Source organism: Choloepus didactylus, chromosome 7 (assembly GCF_015220235.1).
Source record: "Choloepus didactylus isolate mChoDid1 chromosome 7, mChoDid1.pri, whole genome shotgun sequence".
NCBI lineage: Eukaryota > Metazoa > Chordata > Mammalia > Pilosa > Megalonychidae > Choloepus > Choloepus didactylus.
The window spans coordinates 68,409,542-68,424,990 of NC_051313.1; the positions used below are offsets into that span (position 1 = coordinate 68,409,542).

At 40.8% G+C, this 15,449-nt stretch overlaps 1 protein-coding gene across 2 annotated transcripts in view; it reads right to left on the reverse strand.

Moving 5' to 3' along the window:
• Positions 1-382: 382 nt before the first annotated feature.
• The window catches only part of MRAP2 (melanocortin 2 receptor accessory protein 2), a 63,559-nt gene continuing 48,492 nt past the window's right edge, over positions 383-15,449 (reverse strand). For both annotated transcript variants that reach the window (XM_037844240.1, XM_037844241.1), the window contains one exon: positions 383-996. In XM_037844240.1, the coding sequence (XP_037700168.1) occupies positions 603-996 (394 nt within the window). In that variant the 3' untranslated portion in view covers positions 383-602. The remainder of the gene's footprint in view (positions 997-15,449) is intronic.

The window sequence follows — 15,449 nt, forward strand, 5'->3', positions numbered from 1 at the left end:
CTTGACATCCTGGTTGACTCCCAGCTCCTTGGCTAAAGCCAGGCTCAGTTAAGGGTTGAGTAGAAGATAGAGAAATTCAGGGGATAGTGCAACAAGAGCTAGGAGGCATTGCCCTGGTTTACACTGCTTTGTGTATATCCCAGCCTCATCTGAATGCAAACTCATAAATTCACAAAACCTTAGAGCTGGGAGGAATCATCTAATCCAGCAATCTCACCTTCTAATTAAAAGTGTGCCAGCCCAGAGAGGTAAAGCAGTTTGTTGAAGGTGAGACATGGTAGTGGCAGTGCCAGATTAGAATGCAGTATGTTGACCCTCACTCCAGAAAACTGACACACTGACACTGAGTATTTTGCCAGATTTTTCAACAAGGAAGATGAGATAGTATAAATATTCCTAAAAAAAAAAAAAAAATTTGTTTAAAGGCATAAAAAACTGCATTATTTGCTCTGCTTAACCAGCTCCCTTATCTTCCCCCACCATACACATACCACAGAGAGACACATTCACACACACAAACATACACAATGTTAGTGGCTAGAGATTTGCTATATAAAGACAAAACCCACATCTTCAGGAACACACTTTACAACTCATGTTTCTCAGTCCAGATCTTTGTGTGAGATCTGGGACACTGGCTTATTTTCTAAAACAATGGGTGGTTCAGAAATCAGAAGATCATCTTCTCCAAAAGAGGAGTTCTGGTCCGTGTTCACAAAGTTGGGGAGGTCAAACTTCATGAGCCTGTTCAGCTCCTCCTCTGGCCTCCCGCTGCTTCTGATGACTTCCTGGAATTGAACATCACTGTCAAGGGCTGTGGTCTGGAGACAAGCTTTGGCACTGTCTATGCGTTCCACTTCATTGATGTAGCAATGAAAGACAGACCTGGACTCCTCATTGCCCTGGCGAGAAAACACCTTATCTGGCTCCAGGGGTCTTCCAAAGTCAGACACAAAGCTGTTCATTCTGAATCTCTTTTCTGAAGACTCTCCATTGCTATAAAACAAAGGGAAATAAAAGAATATTCACCGACAGAATCATGGTTTTTCTGTCATAAGACAGGCTGGCATATTTCCCTTGAGTAAGTACAAGTCCCTATCCAGGATGTGCAGACATGCATCAGAAATGAGATGTATCACTTATGAAAATGTACAGATAAACCCAAGCCAGAAGTCATAAAAGGAGGACCCCTAGATCATGGAGAATAAACATCTTGTTGAGGAACCCCTCAATACTCTGCACTGTACATCCATGTTTGTCAGTGACTCTCTGGATCATCTGCATCTGATTACTTGCAGTGCTTCTTAAATGCAGATTTCCAGGGTCTCAGAGTTTGGGATGGTGATTTGGGAAGTGGGGCCTTAATAACTTGTATTTTCATAGGATCCCCAAGGGTTATTACTCAATAATTTCTAATCACTGGCCTACATCAGGCTGGCCTGAATAACAATAATACTATCTCCAAGTGGTTTGTTGACTAGTTTCATTTAGTTTGGAACAGACTAACTGTTCAATGGTAATGAATGAATGAATGAATAAAATAACTCTCAGTCCCATGAGTGCATGAAAACTGCAGGGGTAAATTGAATAACCTGATACCCCATCTATTTTAATTCCCATTCTTCCAAGACATGTAAGGGTTGCTCCACAGGTGTAGTGAGTGACTCCTGAAGGGAAAGAATCATGTTTTAACACTTTTTCAAATCCAGAACACAACCTGACAAAAATAAAGCTCTGGAGACTGTGTTCAGCAAATTGAACAATCTTTTCAGTGATTTCAGTTAGTAAATATCTTCCTTCCCATACTATCAAAGTGCTTACAGCAAATTTTTTGGATTTGACTTACAGGTTTAGATAATATATCACTAACCTCCAGATTATCAAGAATCATCTTTTGTTTCAGAGGACAGTGATCCTCAAAGCTTTGCAATCTAGCTAGCTGTGCTAGTTTGAATATATTGTGTCCCGCCAAAAGCCATATTCTTTAATGCAGTCTTGTGGGGGCAGACATATTAGTGTTGATTAGGTTGGAACCTTTGGATTAGGTTATTTCCATGGAGATGTGACCCACCCAACTATAGGTGATAATTCTGATTAGATAATTTCCATGGAGGCATGGCCCCACCCATTCAGCATGGGCCTTGATTAGTTTACTGGAGCACTATATAAGCTCAGAAGTAGAAGGACTTCAGAGAAGCTGCAGCCATGAGGGACACTTTGAAGAATGCACAGGAGCTGAGAGAGGAGCAGAAACGCAATCTAGGAGCAAGCAGACACCAGCCACATGCCTTCCCAGCTAACAGAGGTTTTCTGGACTCCATGGACCATCCTCCAGTGAAGGTCCCCGACTGTTGATGCCTTATCTTGGATACTTTATGGCCTTAAGACTAACTGTGTAACCAAATAAACCCCCTTTATAAAATCCAATCCATTTCTGGTGTTTTGCAAAATAGCAGCATTAGCAAACCAAAACACTAGCTATGGAACTTTTATATCAGATCTATTTCCTACCATGATTACCTCAGTAACATCAGGCAAGGAATTCCTCTCAAACTCTTGAATTACTTGCTTTAGTTATTAGCCTGGTGTGGTGGTTTGGAGTCGTTTGTACCCCCAGATAAACATGTTCTTAAACTCAATTCATTCCTGTGAGTGTGAACCCATTGTAAGTAGGACTTTTTGATGAGGTTACTTTGGTTAAGGTGTGGCCCACCTCAATCAGAATGGCTCTTAATCCTATTACTGGAGTCCTTTAAAGGCAGACTAAGATTCAGACAGACAGAGAAAGCCATGAGAAGCAAGAAGCTGAAATTCAGTGGTACCTGGAAGAGAACAGAGAGGCCAGGAGAGGCCACCATGTGCACTGCAATGTGACAGAGGAGCCCAGGACCAAGGACCACCGGCAGCCAGCCCCAGAACACCAGTACTTGGGAAGAAAGCACTGCCTCGATAACGCATTTATTTGGACTTTCTCTTAGCCTCAAAACTGTGAGCTAATAAATTCCTGTTTTTTAAACCAATCCATTGCATTGTATTTGCTTGAGCAGCCAAGAAAACTAAAACACCTGGTTAACAAATTTCATTGCCAGCTGAGCAAAGGCATCGTGAAGATCAAAGATTTACACAAGAGTATAACATTCATTAGGTTGTGCATTAGGAGTTCAGAGAAAAATCACTTTAAAGGGACTCTGAAGACTTCTGCCTTAATGCAAATTTAAATGGTTTGCAGTAAGTGATTTTTGCCCCCGATTGTCACTTCACTCAGGTTTAAAAGATGTTTGAGAACAGGAATGAGTGTGCCAGCAACCTGTGACCGAAAAGCTAAAGTGTCTCCTAGGAAAAAGAGTGGCTTAAAGCATTTGGGAAAAGCATGATTGAGATTGATGGGGCCATTCCCCAATTCCAGAACTAAAGAAGCACTGATTAATAGCTTTTCTGCCTGCCTGGGGGCATCAGACGCAGACCCAGAAACCCAGCTGAGCACAGCCGCTCTTCCATAACACAAGTCACATTTTCTCAGAATTAAGAATCAGGTCCATTAACCAGCCTTGCTGAAGAACTAAGGCATAGGAGACCGAGAGAGTTTTGTCCCTCCCCAAGGCAGGCCCAGGCCAAGGCAGGCCCGGGCCCTCTGAGCTTCTCTCCCTGCCTCTTGTCCCTGAGGCTAAACAGGAGCTCCCGTGCCCCTCCCCCGTCTTCTCCTATCATCTCCTGGTGTTATAGTGCAGTTTGTCTGAGTCCCCCTCCCTGAGAAAAAGGGAAAAGTCTTATTCACCTTTGTACACATAGAGCCTGGTAAACAGTAAATAATAGATTGTATTTTTATCCCTCTTTCAACTTCTTTCCTCCACTGATGAAAAACTGTGATGGTAGTAACCATTTGCTTCAATTCAGTTGCTATTCATCCTATAATGGTAAAATTTACATACAGTGAAACACTTAGATCTTAAGTATAAAATTTGATGAGTTTTGTTAATGTATTTTACCTATGTAACCATCACCCCAATCTAGATATAGAACATTTCCATCATCCTAAAAGGTTTTTTCCAATCATATTCTACTCCTTCTAGGCAACAGTGTTCTGATTTCCATTTCCATAGATTCGTTTTACCTGCTCTGGAACTTCCAGTCCATTTCCACCTTTCATAGACAATCACTGTTTTAATTACTATCACCATATATTAGTTTAGCCTATTCTTGAGATTCATATAAATGGAATCATATAATGTGTAGCCTTTGGTGCCTGGCTTCTTCTGCTCAGCATCATGTTTTTGAGATCCATCCATGTGTTACATTGTTCATGCTTTTTCTTCCTGAGTAGTCTTCCATTGCATGGATATACTACAATTTGTTCATTCGTTTTCCTGTTGAAGGGCATTCGGGTTGTTTCCAGTTTGGCACTGTTGTGAATAAAGCTGCCTCTTATACAAGTCTCTTTGTGGACAAATGTTTTTACTGCTCTTGCATAAAGACCTAAGAATAGAATTACGGGCTCATATAGTAGATGTATGCTTAACTTTATAAAAAACTGCACAAAAAGTTTTCCAAAGTGGTTGTGCCATTTTACACTCCCACCTCAGTGTATGAGAGTTCTGGTTATTCAACGTCCTTGCCAACATTCAGTGTTATCAGTCTGTATAATGTTAGCCATTCTAGTGAGTGTGAAATGGTATCACCTTGTGGTTTTAATGTACATTTTTCTCATGTTTAATAATGTTGAGCATCTTTTCATGTGCTTATTGACTACTGGTTTATCTTACTTTGTGAAGTGTCTGTAAGTCTTTTGCCATTTTTTTAAAAAAATTAGGTTGTTTTTTGTTTTGATTTGTAAAAGTTGTCTAATGTATTCTAAATAAAAGTTCTTTATATGATATAACACAAATATTTTCTCTTGATATGTGACTTGCATTTTCATTTTCTTAAAGATATCTTTTGACAAGCAGAAGTTCTAAATTTCAAATAAGTTCAATTTATCAATTTTTTTCTTTCATGTTTAAGCCATCTCTTGTCTAAGAAATAATTACCTACCTAAAGTCACAGAGATATTCTCCTATGCCTTCTTCTAGAACTATGTTTTCCAACACGGTAGCCACTAGCCATATGTGGCACCTAAATTTAAATTAATTAAATAAAATTAAGTAAAATTTAAAATTCACTTAGTCACATTAGCCACATTTTTAAGTGCTTAGTAGCCACATGTGACCAGTGGCTACCTAATTGGATAGTGCAGAGAACATTTTCACCATTACTGAAAGTTTTATTGAACGGTGCTTTTCCAAAAGCTTTTACTTTGGAACTATGATCTATATTAAGAAAGAGGTCAAGATTTATTTTTTTTCATATGTTTAACTGGCATCATTGTCAAAAAAGACTTTCCTTTCCCTAAAAGAAATCTCGGTGCTTTTGTCAGATTCAATTAACTTTATACCAAAATCAATTTTGTTTCTTTTAACAAATAATAAGAAAACAAAATTAAAAAAAACAGTAACCTCTTTCATAATAGTATCAAAAATAGAAAATACTTAGGGATAAATTTAACAGGATGTCCAAAACCTGTTCCCTGAAAATTTCAAAACACTGCAAACAGGATTAAAGAAAGCATGAAGAGAAATGCTATGCTTGTAGATTGGAAAATTTTGGGTAGAAACTATAGAGTCATAGATATCATCTATTGCAGTTTCCTTCTGTTCTGGTTTGCTAACGCTGCCATTAAGTACAATACCAGACATGGATTGGCTTTTATAAAGGTGGTTTATTTGGTTACACAGTTACAGTCTTAAGGCCATAAAGTGTCCAAGATAAGGCCTCAATAATTGGGTACTTTCATCAAAGGAAGGCCATTGGCATCCGGGAAACCTCTCTATGCTGGGAAGGCATGTGCTGGCATCTGCTGATCCCAGATTGTGTTCTAGCTTCTCTCTCAGTTCCTGTGGGTTCTTCAAAATGTCACTCTCACTTGCTCCACATCTGGGCCTATGTGGCTCTTTTTAAAGTACTCCAGTGATCCAATTAACACCCACCCTGAATGGGTGGGGTGACACCTCCATGGAAACTATCCAATCAAATGTTTCACTTACAGTTAATTGAGTCACATCTCCATGGAAACACTCAATCAAAGAATTCCAGTCTTATCAACACTAATACATTTGCCCCCAACAAGAGTGCATCAAAGAACTCTGGAGCATTGGGGTACACAATACATCCAAACTGGCACACCTTCTTTCAAGAGTCAAAACCCCTTGAGTTTTTGTCTGCTTTTGTTTGCTTTCCAATGCCTTCCAATAATTGTTTTTTATATTTTGACCACATTTTATAATTGTCATCTACAAGGTTATTCTGAGACAGGCTATTCTGCCATTACTGGAACTGGAACCTATCTGCCTAGTTCTTGGTGGTCCTTCATGAATAATCTTGGGTGCCACTTCTTACAAGAAGCCTTCCTTGACTCTTCCAATCTGAGTTAGGATGTCCTTGTGGAGCACCAAGTGCTTCTTTCCATCATAGGTCTTCTCACTCTATGTTTTGTCCATTTCTTTACTTATCTAGCATGCTTATCAAAATTAGGAGCTCATAAGGGCAGGCATTGTGTCTTTCTTACTCATTTCCCCCATATCTAGGAAACTGTTAGGCATATAGTAGTTGCTCAACAAATTTTTGTTAAATGAATAAATGAATGCATCATTCATGAAGAGCTTGAAACGAAAACAACCCTTGCCTTGGCCAGGAGGCCTCTTTAACAGTTCCTACAGGGTCAGAAATCAGTTCAAGGGTGTGGACAGTTCGCGCCTAAAAGCAAGAGCAGGTGAACCTTATTAGAGAGATGGTTGCTCCTGAATGTGGACTCCAGAGCAGAGATACAGGAAGCCCAGCTAGCCAGTCACATCCAGGTCTGCCCTGTGCCTATTTTTCAGCAAGGGAAGCCACCCTGTCTCTTACTGGCCCACATAATGCTCCCCACATCCTGAAGCTCTGGTCCGAAGTCTTCTGTGGGATCTGCCCTACCATTTCCTTGGAGCTCACAGGCAATAGAGCTACTAAAAGGCCATGCTACTTCTACAAATGGCCAGTGTGGGAGGCTTCAGAGACTCAGGTGCTGTGGGGGAGACTTCCTGCCATTTATTAATGAGAACAGCCTTTTCAAAGAAAGCCAGTAAAAACACCGTAACTCATGGATACCTAGGCTTGAAAATATCCTGGCCCACATGAGTCACACCTGAAAATATTCTTGAATATTAATGCAGTGAGTGTCAGAGGATACTACTAGTTAGGCAGTGGGGAGTTTGCAGCTGGATGTTGTCTTAATTCAGTTTTTAGCAAGGAAACACTTCCCTTATTGTTAAGGGTTTCTTTCGAACCTTTTAAAATATGTGCCTATGGACGATCTGAGTACCACCCCATGGGATGTGTACATCCATGAGAGAGAAGACAGCTAGGTGCAACCTTCTCATTCTCTCAAATTCAGATGGCACCCCAAAAAACAATGCTCATTAATACCCATTGGAGAAGTTGGAAGAGTTTAAAATCAATGTGTTCTTCTACAGCTTTCGTTACAAGTACGAAAATTTAAATTACAAGGCCTAAATATTTTAAATTCCACCTTGATTAAAATTGCAGTTGACACCAGAAGCCACAAGCTTCAACAACCGGAACGTTGAAAGTATGAGAAACTTCGAGATGCTCACTGATCTAGCATTTACTATCATATTATGAATATCATGTTAAAAAGAAAAGAAAGAATACTAAAGAATATTTATCAGATAATTTGGAATCATCAAGAATTAAAATGCCTTTACTTATTTTTGTCAGATTCTGTATCTTGTCTTCATGAAACTGAGTCCTAGCTAGGGTGTTTATAGGAAGTTCTCCTATGCCATCTTAACTTTTTAAAAATTACAATTATTTCTTTTAATAGAACCCTGAAACTTGAAAGCTTTGATTGTTTTACTCATTTGTTTTGGGAATCTATATTCCTCATTTTCAGCTTAGTATAAGAAATCCAATTTGGACCTGATCTACTGACCGCAACATCACTGAACTCTCCTTGCCAAAGTAGAGTGTTTGTTCTGACTTCTGATTTAATTGTCTTTGGGGTCACAGAAGAAGGAGCTTCTGATTCTTGGCCTTTTCTTCTTATGCCACAGTTTTCATTGTGTATTCTCCGTACCTGTGGAATTCTCTATACCTTAACAGAGAGCCTTACTATGAGGATCCATCCAATCCTCTGGCACCCACACAGTGATTGTCATTTATTCCCCATGACACTCCCCTACTTGTAAACTTTCATCAACTCCTGTTCCAGTTTGCTAATGCTTCCGTTATGCAAAATACCAGAAGTGGATTGGCTTTTCTAAAGGGGGTTTATTTGGTAACAAAGTTATAGTCCTAAGGCAGTAAAAGTGTCCAAACAAAGGCATCAGCAATAGGGTACCTTCACTGAAGAACACCAATGGTGTCTAGAAAACCTCTTTAATGGGAAGGCATGTGGCTGGAGTCTACTTGCTCCTAGGTTGTGTTTCAAAATGGCATTCTCCAAAATGTCTCTAGGCCTAGCTTCTCGGGGCAAACTCTGGGCTAGTATCTTCAAAGTGTCAGCAAAAGTCTGCTTTCAACAGCCATCTCCATAATGTCTCTCTAAGCTGTAGCACTGTGCTCCTTCTGTCTGAGCTCTTATAGGGCTCAGGTAAACTAATCATGATCCACGCTGAATGGGTGGGGCCACACCTCCATGGAAATAATCTAATCAAAGGTATTACCCACAGCTGGGTGGGTCACATACATCTCCATGGAAACAACCTAATCCAAAGATTCCAACCTAATCAACACTAGTATGTCTGCCCATATGCTAATATGTCTGCATTAAAGAACATGGCGTTTGGGGGACATAATACATCCAAACCGACACAACTCCCCAAACTCTTCTGCCTATTTCAGACCGCTCCTTTGTCCTCTCTAAATAATAGCCTCACTACAGTCCAGCCACGCTGAACCTGACTATACCCAGTGCCCTCAGGATAGTCCTTCCTCTGTGCCTTTGCTTGTGCTGTTACTTCTGATAGACCCTTCTACCCCTCTCTGTCTGTGAATATCAAAGCCCTCCACTGTCCAACTCAAATGTTACTGCCTCCCTGGGGACTCTGATCTCCCCAAGAGAAGGACTCTGTCCCTTCTCTGTGCCCCTGCAGTATTTTACCTTACCTTCTCTTACAGGTGCATTCCTTTCTATCTCATGTCAGAGCTATTTGCGGAAGCCTTTATTTCTCCTATAAGTTGATATGCTCTAGTTTGTTCACCTTTGCATCCTTCAAAGGGCCATCCAGTAAGTAGACCCTCAATGAGTGCTTTATGAAATACCATGTACTGAAAGGCTGTAATTGCACAATTGTCCAAAACCCTGACTCCAGTAGGCACAGCTACACCCAGGGTTTAGTGAAGCACTCCTTCTGTGACCCAGAAGGCAAAGAGAAAACACTAGTAATCTCTGGGTTATTCACCTGGGGCTCTGACCCAAAAGAAAAGAGAAAGCACTGGAAATCTATGGGTTATTCATCTGGGGATTTTACAGACTTATCAATGATGAGTACACACGAGCTGCTGCTGCTGTGCCAAATCTCAGCAGGCTGCTGACGGGCCTCAGGTTTGTCTTACTTATGAAAAGTGAAGGACAGACCAGCCTGAAGGCAACTGATAACCAACTCCAGCTATAGTTCCAGTGGCCTTTTAAAGATATGTAAGCTAAATAAAGATCTTCTAAGAGTGGAAACTTCCGAGATTAACAGCCAGTGAGAAAATAATAACCACTAACATTTATTGAACCACAGCATAGCTGAGTGCTTTATCTCATGTTAAAAAAAAAAAAAAAGTGCCTACCAAACTCCAACTGGCTTCTGTCTGTTTGAAAATGGCCTTTGATTGCTTTAGCTGGTAGCACGGACGTCCCAGGAAGGTGTCAGTCTCTCTGGGCACGGAGGATTCTACACCTTGCCCTCAGCACAATGCTGGGTCAGCAGAAGGGTGCACTCATGAATACCTCTTAATTTAATTGGGGATTAAAAGTCACTGCTGAAAAAAGGTTTATAAATTGAATCAGACACATAAAATAGCCGATTTTTACCAGTTAATAGTGGTGAGCCTCTTGGAATGGCAAGGCTTCTTCAGAAACTACAAATTACATGTGTACTTTGCCAGCCAGTTCCTATGGCCATGACCACTATGAAAGACCTTGAGTGCTGACAGCTTCCTGCTATTAGCTTTTAGTTTCTTTAGCGAGTGCCATTTCAGGTGAACTGCAATTCAAAGTAAAATTAATTTCCATTTTACAAGGTCATGAGCAACCCTATCCTCACCCCTAAGTGAAGAACATTCTCACCTGAACAAGGTGCACTTAGCAAAGGGTACAAGGGGAGGATATTTGAGGTATCTGATATAAGGCATTTGATACTTTAGGAAGTTCAAAATACTCAATGTAAAAATGTGACCCAAGCCGTTCCCATTACTCTCTGGCAGATTTATGATGGGGCTATAATGCTTTAACAAGACAGCATACAGAGTAAATGACTCCTTAGCTAAGAAAGCAGTAGGGGAAATGGTTCTTTTAGCTTCATTGTCCAAAAAGGACCCAGATAAGAGCATCCCTCCCCAGGCCCCACATAATAGCAAATATTACATGGGAAAAATAATCCCTATCAGAACTGCCTCTTGGGCCTAAAAGCTTTTAAGAACAGTGATGTGAGCTTTATGCTACCCTTCCCAGCCCTTGGACAGTTCAGTGGGTGTGGCTAGTTCTGACCAAAGAGCTGGGAGAGAACAGAAAGGCAGGTATGAGATCTCCACATGTTTTTAACCCTGTCACAGCAACCAGGGAGGCTGGGTGTTGGAGACAGTGCAGCTACAAGATAAAGAAGCTTCTGTTAGTCCCTTGCCAACCCTGGGCAAACAATCAGCTTAAGCAAGAAATAAACCTTTGCTGTGTTATACTGAGGTTTGAGTTCTCAATTGTTAATATCTATTACACATTTCCTTCCTTAACAGAAGCCATTGAGTGGTCAGTGATTCCAGAAAAGTTCTCGTCCTGACATGATCCCAAGTTGAAAACTTTGAGAAAAAACTATCCATTTTATTTTGGTATCATTAGCTCTGGGCAACTGGAATGGACCTCCACTCCTGCCATCCAACACCATCAAAATCCAGTCCCGTCAGAATGGCAAATATGTGTTCTCTCTCATCAAACCCTGGTTGATTGCTAGTGGCTTCCTGGAGTTCTGTTCTGAAGATGATTCTGAAGCCATGTCTAGGCTAACCAGGAAAGATGACATGGTTGATTAGTGATGTCTGCTGTGGGCACAGGCACAGGGAATGGGAGTGTGGGTAGTATCTGCCATCATTGTGTCTTACTGCTAACAAAGGGAAGTTTCCATATGTCATCAATGATGAGATCCTAGGGAACCGCTCAGCCCTGCTCTGAGATGTCTCCATGGATAAAAAGATAGAATTAAGTGGTAGATCCAGCTCTTGTCCATACATTTGAGCTTCCAGCCTTGATCAGATGCCTTCACCTGAGTATTGGAGCCAGCCATATGTTCTAAAGAGATGCTGCCTGATATCCTACAGAAAGTAACTTTTCTTTGTGACAAACCACCCAGAGAGCTGGATATGTAAAGCAGTCAGAATTCAGTCCTTCCTATCCAACACCAGGATTCTCTACATTCTAAATTCATGTTACCCTTTCTCAGAGAGACACCCCAAGGTGGAGCTGGGGTAGAATGAAGCAGCATTTTGACAAGTGTAGATATAACCTGAATACTTAGGGACTGGCTATCCTATGGGATGATGAGTTTCTTTTTCTTCTCCCTCCTACTCTTTACCTAGATCTTTTACCTCTTATCAGGACTGCCACCAGCACAGAAGAGGTGGACTGACCTTTACTGAGTGGCTCTGTGAGCCTAGCTTTTGCCAGCAGCTCTACAGAAATTATCTCATTTAATCTTTACAATAACACTAGGAGGCAGATACTATTTTAGTTTTACAAATGAGGAATCTCAAGCACAGAAGGGTTGAGAATCTGGCCCACAATATCCATAAGTAAATCTGGAAATGCTTGACTCCAGTGTCCATGTGTGGTCCAGCACGTGACAGAAGAAGGAAAAACAAAATGGTTGCTTGCTGTATTAGTTTCCTGTGGCTGCCATAACAAATTACCACAAACCAGGTGGCTTAAAACAACAGAAATTTTTCGTCTCACAGTTCTGGAGACTAGAAGTCTGAAATCAAGGTGTCAGCAGAGTCACACTTACTCTGCATGCTCTAGGAAAGAATCTTTCTTTGCCTCTTCCTAGCTCTGGTTGCTCCCAACAATCCATGGCATTCCTTGGCTTGTCCATTCTCTGACTCTCTTGTCATATGGCCTTCTTCTCTGGGTCTCCTCTGGGTCTCTGTATCTGAATCTCCTTCTCTTTCTTTTATAAAGACACTAGTCATTGGATATAGGGCCCAGCCTAATCCAGTGTGACCTCTTAACTTGATTATATCTGCAAAGATTATTTCCAAATAAAGTTACATTCACAGGTACCAGACTGAACTTGAAAATATCTTTTGGGGGAACATATTCAACCAACTACATTTGCTAACATCTCTGGTTCAAAAGAGGGGGGAGATTAAAATAATGATATGAGATATGAGATAGTTTTATATTGTGGTTAAGAACAGGAACTTCATAGTCAAAAGGGTGTTTGAAGTCTAGCTCTATAGATTTTTACCTGTGAGAAGTCAGACAAGTGATTTGGCCTCATTTTTCCCATCTGTAAAACTGGAACAATTATGGGATTTACTTCATCTTGGTATGACTTAATGAGTTTATACAGATAAGGCGATGAGTCCACCCTGGCTGATGGTAAACACTCAAAAAATGTAGCTCTTATTATTATTCTCAATAATTTATCGTTCTTTCCCCTGCTCCTAATCATCACAGAGAAACTTAAAGTTGACTGTTTTATATTAAACTCAGGTTGGCTGTATGGACAAAACTATCTGCTTTAAAAGAAAATTCCTGCCAAATACTGTCAAGTTTACTAAGATCTAAAACTCTTTTATCAGTTGACCTATTTAAGAGTTTTTCCATGTCTGAGTCTTCCAGTTTTCTATTTTTATGATATGCTGCAACCAAATGTCATATATTACATTGCCTCAGACTGTGTACAGGAGCATTTAAAATGTGGCCCTGAGGGCTGAGCCATCAATTTATTAAAAGTAGAAACGGTTAGACTTTCTCCTTGACCTTGTTAGAAGCATGTAAGGTTACAATGACCCCTCTTCTTTGGCTGAGTATCATTTAGAATCTCAATCAAAAAGCAGTAGAATTGAACTACCAGTCAGAATATTGAAAATGCAAGTCTCAACTACCCACAGTCACCATGACACCTTAAGGAAGTCTTATCATATTTTGTGCTAGGTTAATTCTCATTCCTGAAATCATCTGCTTCCCACATAAATCCATCTGAATAACCCTGCAAAGATCCTTCTATCCCTCTGAAGAAAAGGAAGATAACAGGGTGTTATTACCTGACCACTGAGAGCTGTGCCCTAATCCAAGCTTGTCCTCAGCTTTTCTTACTATTTTCACAATCAACACCTTGTTTTCAAATCCCCTGGACCAATTTAATAAAAGCAGAGACATATGCAAATGTTTATGAGAACCTGGAGAACAAAAGGGAAAGTTCCTATCTCTTTAGTGGCTGTTAAAGAAATTCTCAATCATATTCTCCATATGCTTCCATAAAATGGCATTTTTCCTTTCATTTAAATGCAGTTAATTTTTTTCCACACCCTGATGTCAGGAAACAGCTGGGTCCTGGGCAGAACTGTTCCCTTTGCCCAGGCATTTGTTAAAGTGCAAGTTTAGCCTGAAGCATGACAGATGCTGGAGACCGTGTGATGAGACACAATAACCCATCAGAGGAGAAAGAGCCCTCAGTTTACTCAGGTGCTGCTGCCAAGCTACGAGGATTAAATAGGACAGCAAACGTAAAATGTTAGGAATTGAGCTAAATTTTTTTTTCCATTTAATCTTCCAGGTCCCCCCACCATTTTTCCCCACCTTGTTCTGTGTGTCCTGGAGATACTGCCCTTTAATGGAGCCTCTGGAAGCTGATTGTGCTTCGCCAATGGGGAGCAATCGCAAATGATGGGAAGGAGGAAAGAAAATGAGATGTGGGTATTTATTTTGGGCTCCCTTCATGGGAGGTCACCTTGGGCTATCTGTATCCCTCAAGGTCACAGCTTCTATCAGCCAGTCCTCTCCCCAGGACTCCTGAGTTCCAGTCCTGGTTTCCCCTTGCCTCTTCAGATGAGGGTGGTAACTGCCCCTCAGTACAGGAGCCCTGGAGTCCTGCACTGTCGCATGGCATTGCCCTCCTCCCTGCTCACCACTTCTGAGTAGTCCCTTTATCAAAAGCTCATCACCCAATTTGAGTGTCCCATCTGTTGCCTCCTGGGACAGATTAACAAGGTATTCAACATATGTTATTCTTTCATCTTTTTTTGAAGAGATTGAATAAAGAGATGCCCTCTGAAATACGTTTGTTTTGTTTGTTTGTTTGTTTTGTTGTACAAACCATAACAGAAAAAATACTTTATGATGTTACTGATAAAAAATTGTATAGAGAGAGCCCTGTGGACCCTCAGAGCAGGGGAAAAAAACATAAAAAAACAAAAAAAAAAACAGCAAACATGCCCTCTGGAGTTTCATCTTTAGCTTTTGAAATTTAGAAACCTCACCAAGGCAGCTGACCCAGATAGCCAATCAAGCCCCTAGTTCATTACCTTTGACCCAATACAAAATAAAGCCCACCTGCCCTAAACCCACCCCTAGAAGATGGACAAACTCTCATCCAACCAATAGGAGTCAAGCTAACTTCCTTCTTAAGTCTATAAAAATCATTTGCTATCCCTAGAAGCCTGAAGCTGTTTCCATTCTGGCTTCCCTTGATGCAATAAAACTTTGGTATCCCAAATAAAATGCTATAGTCTACATACTCAACTCCAATTTGTCTTCCACAAGTTTGGAGGCCTGAGAGAACCACAGAAGGTGTCCCCCAGGCCTGTGAGCTCCCTTTGCATCTGCCATTCCGTCACTGAGACTCTGCATGCCCCAGGTAACCCCTTCCTATGTCTGAGTTCCACAATTTGCATTGAGTTCACTTGCCTTTTATTTGGGACTTTGGTTTATATACCTTTGATGTGGGTTTGGTTTCAGTTCTGTTGTCAGACCTCCCTTTTGGGTTCATTTCATTTCTTCCTCCAGCTCTCTGATTTTCTGTTTTTCTCAGAGACATAGGGTTTGGGAATCCATGAGGCCCAATAAGCTAACTGCCATGGGTCACATGGCAAGCAATTTGCCAGTTCTCTCACTCCAGTTCACTACTCCTATAGTGAGCTTCCTTTTCTACCCATTATGC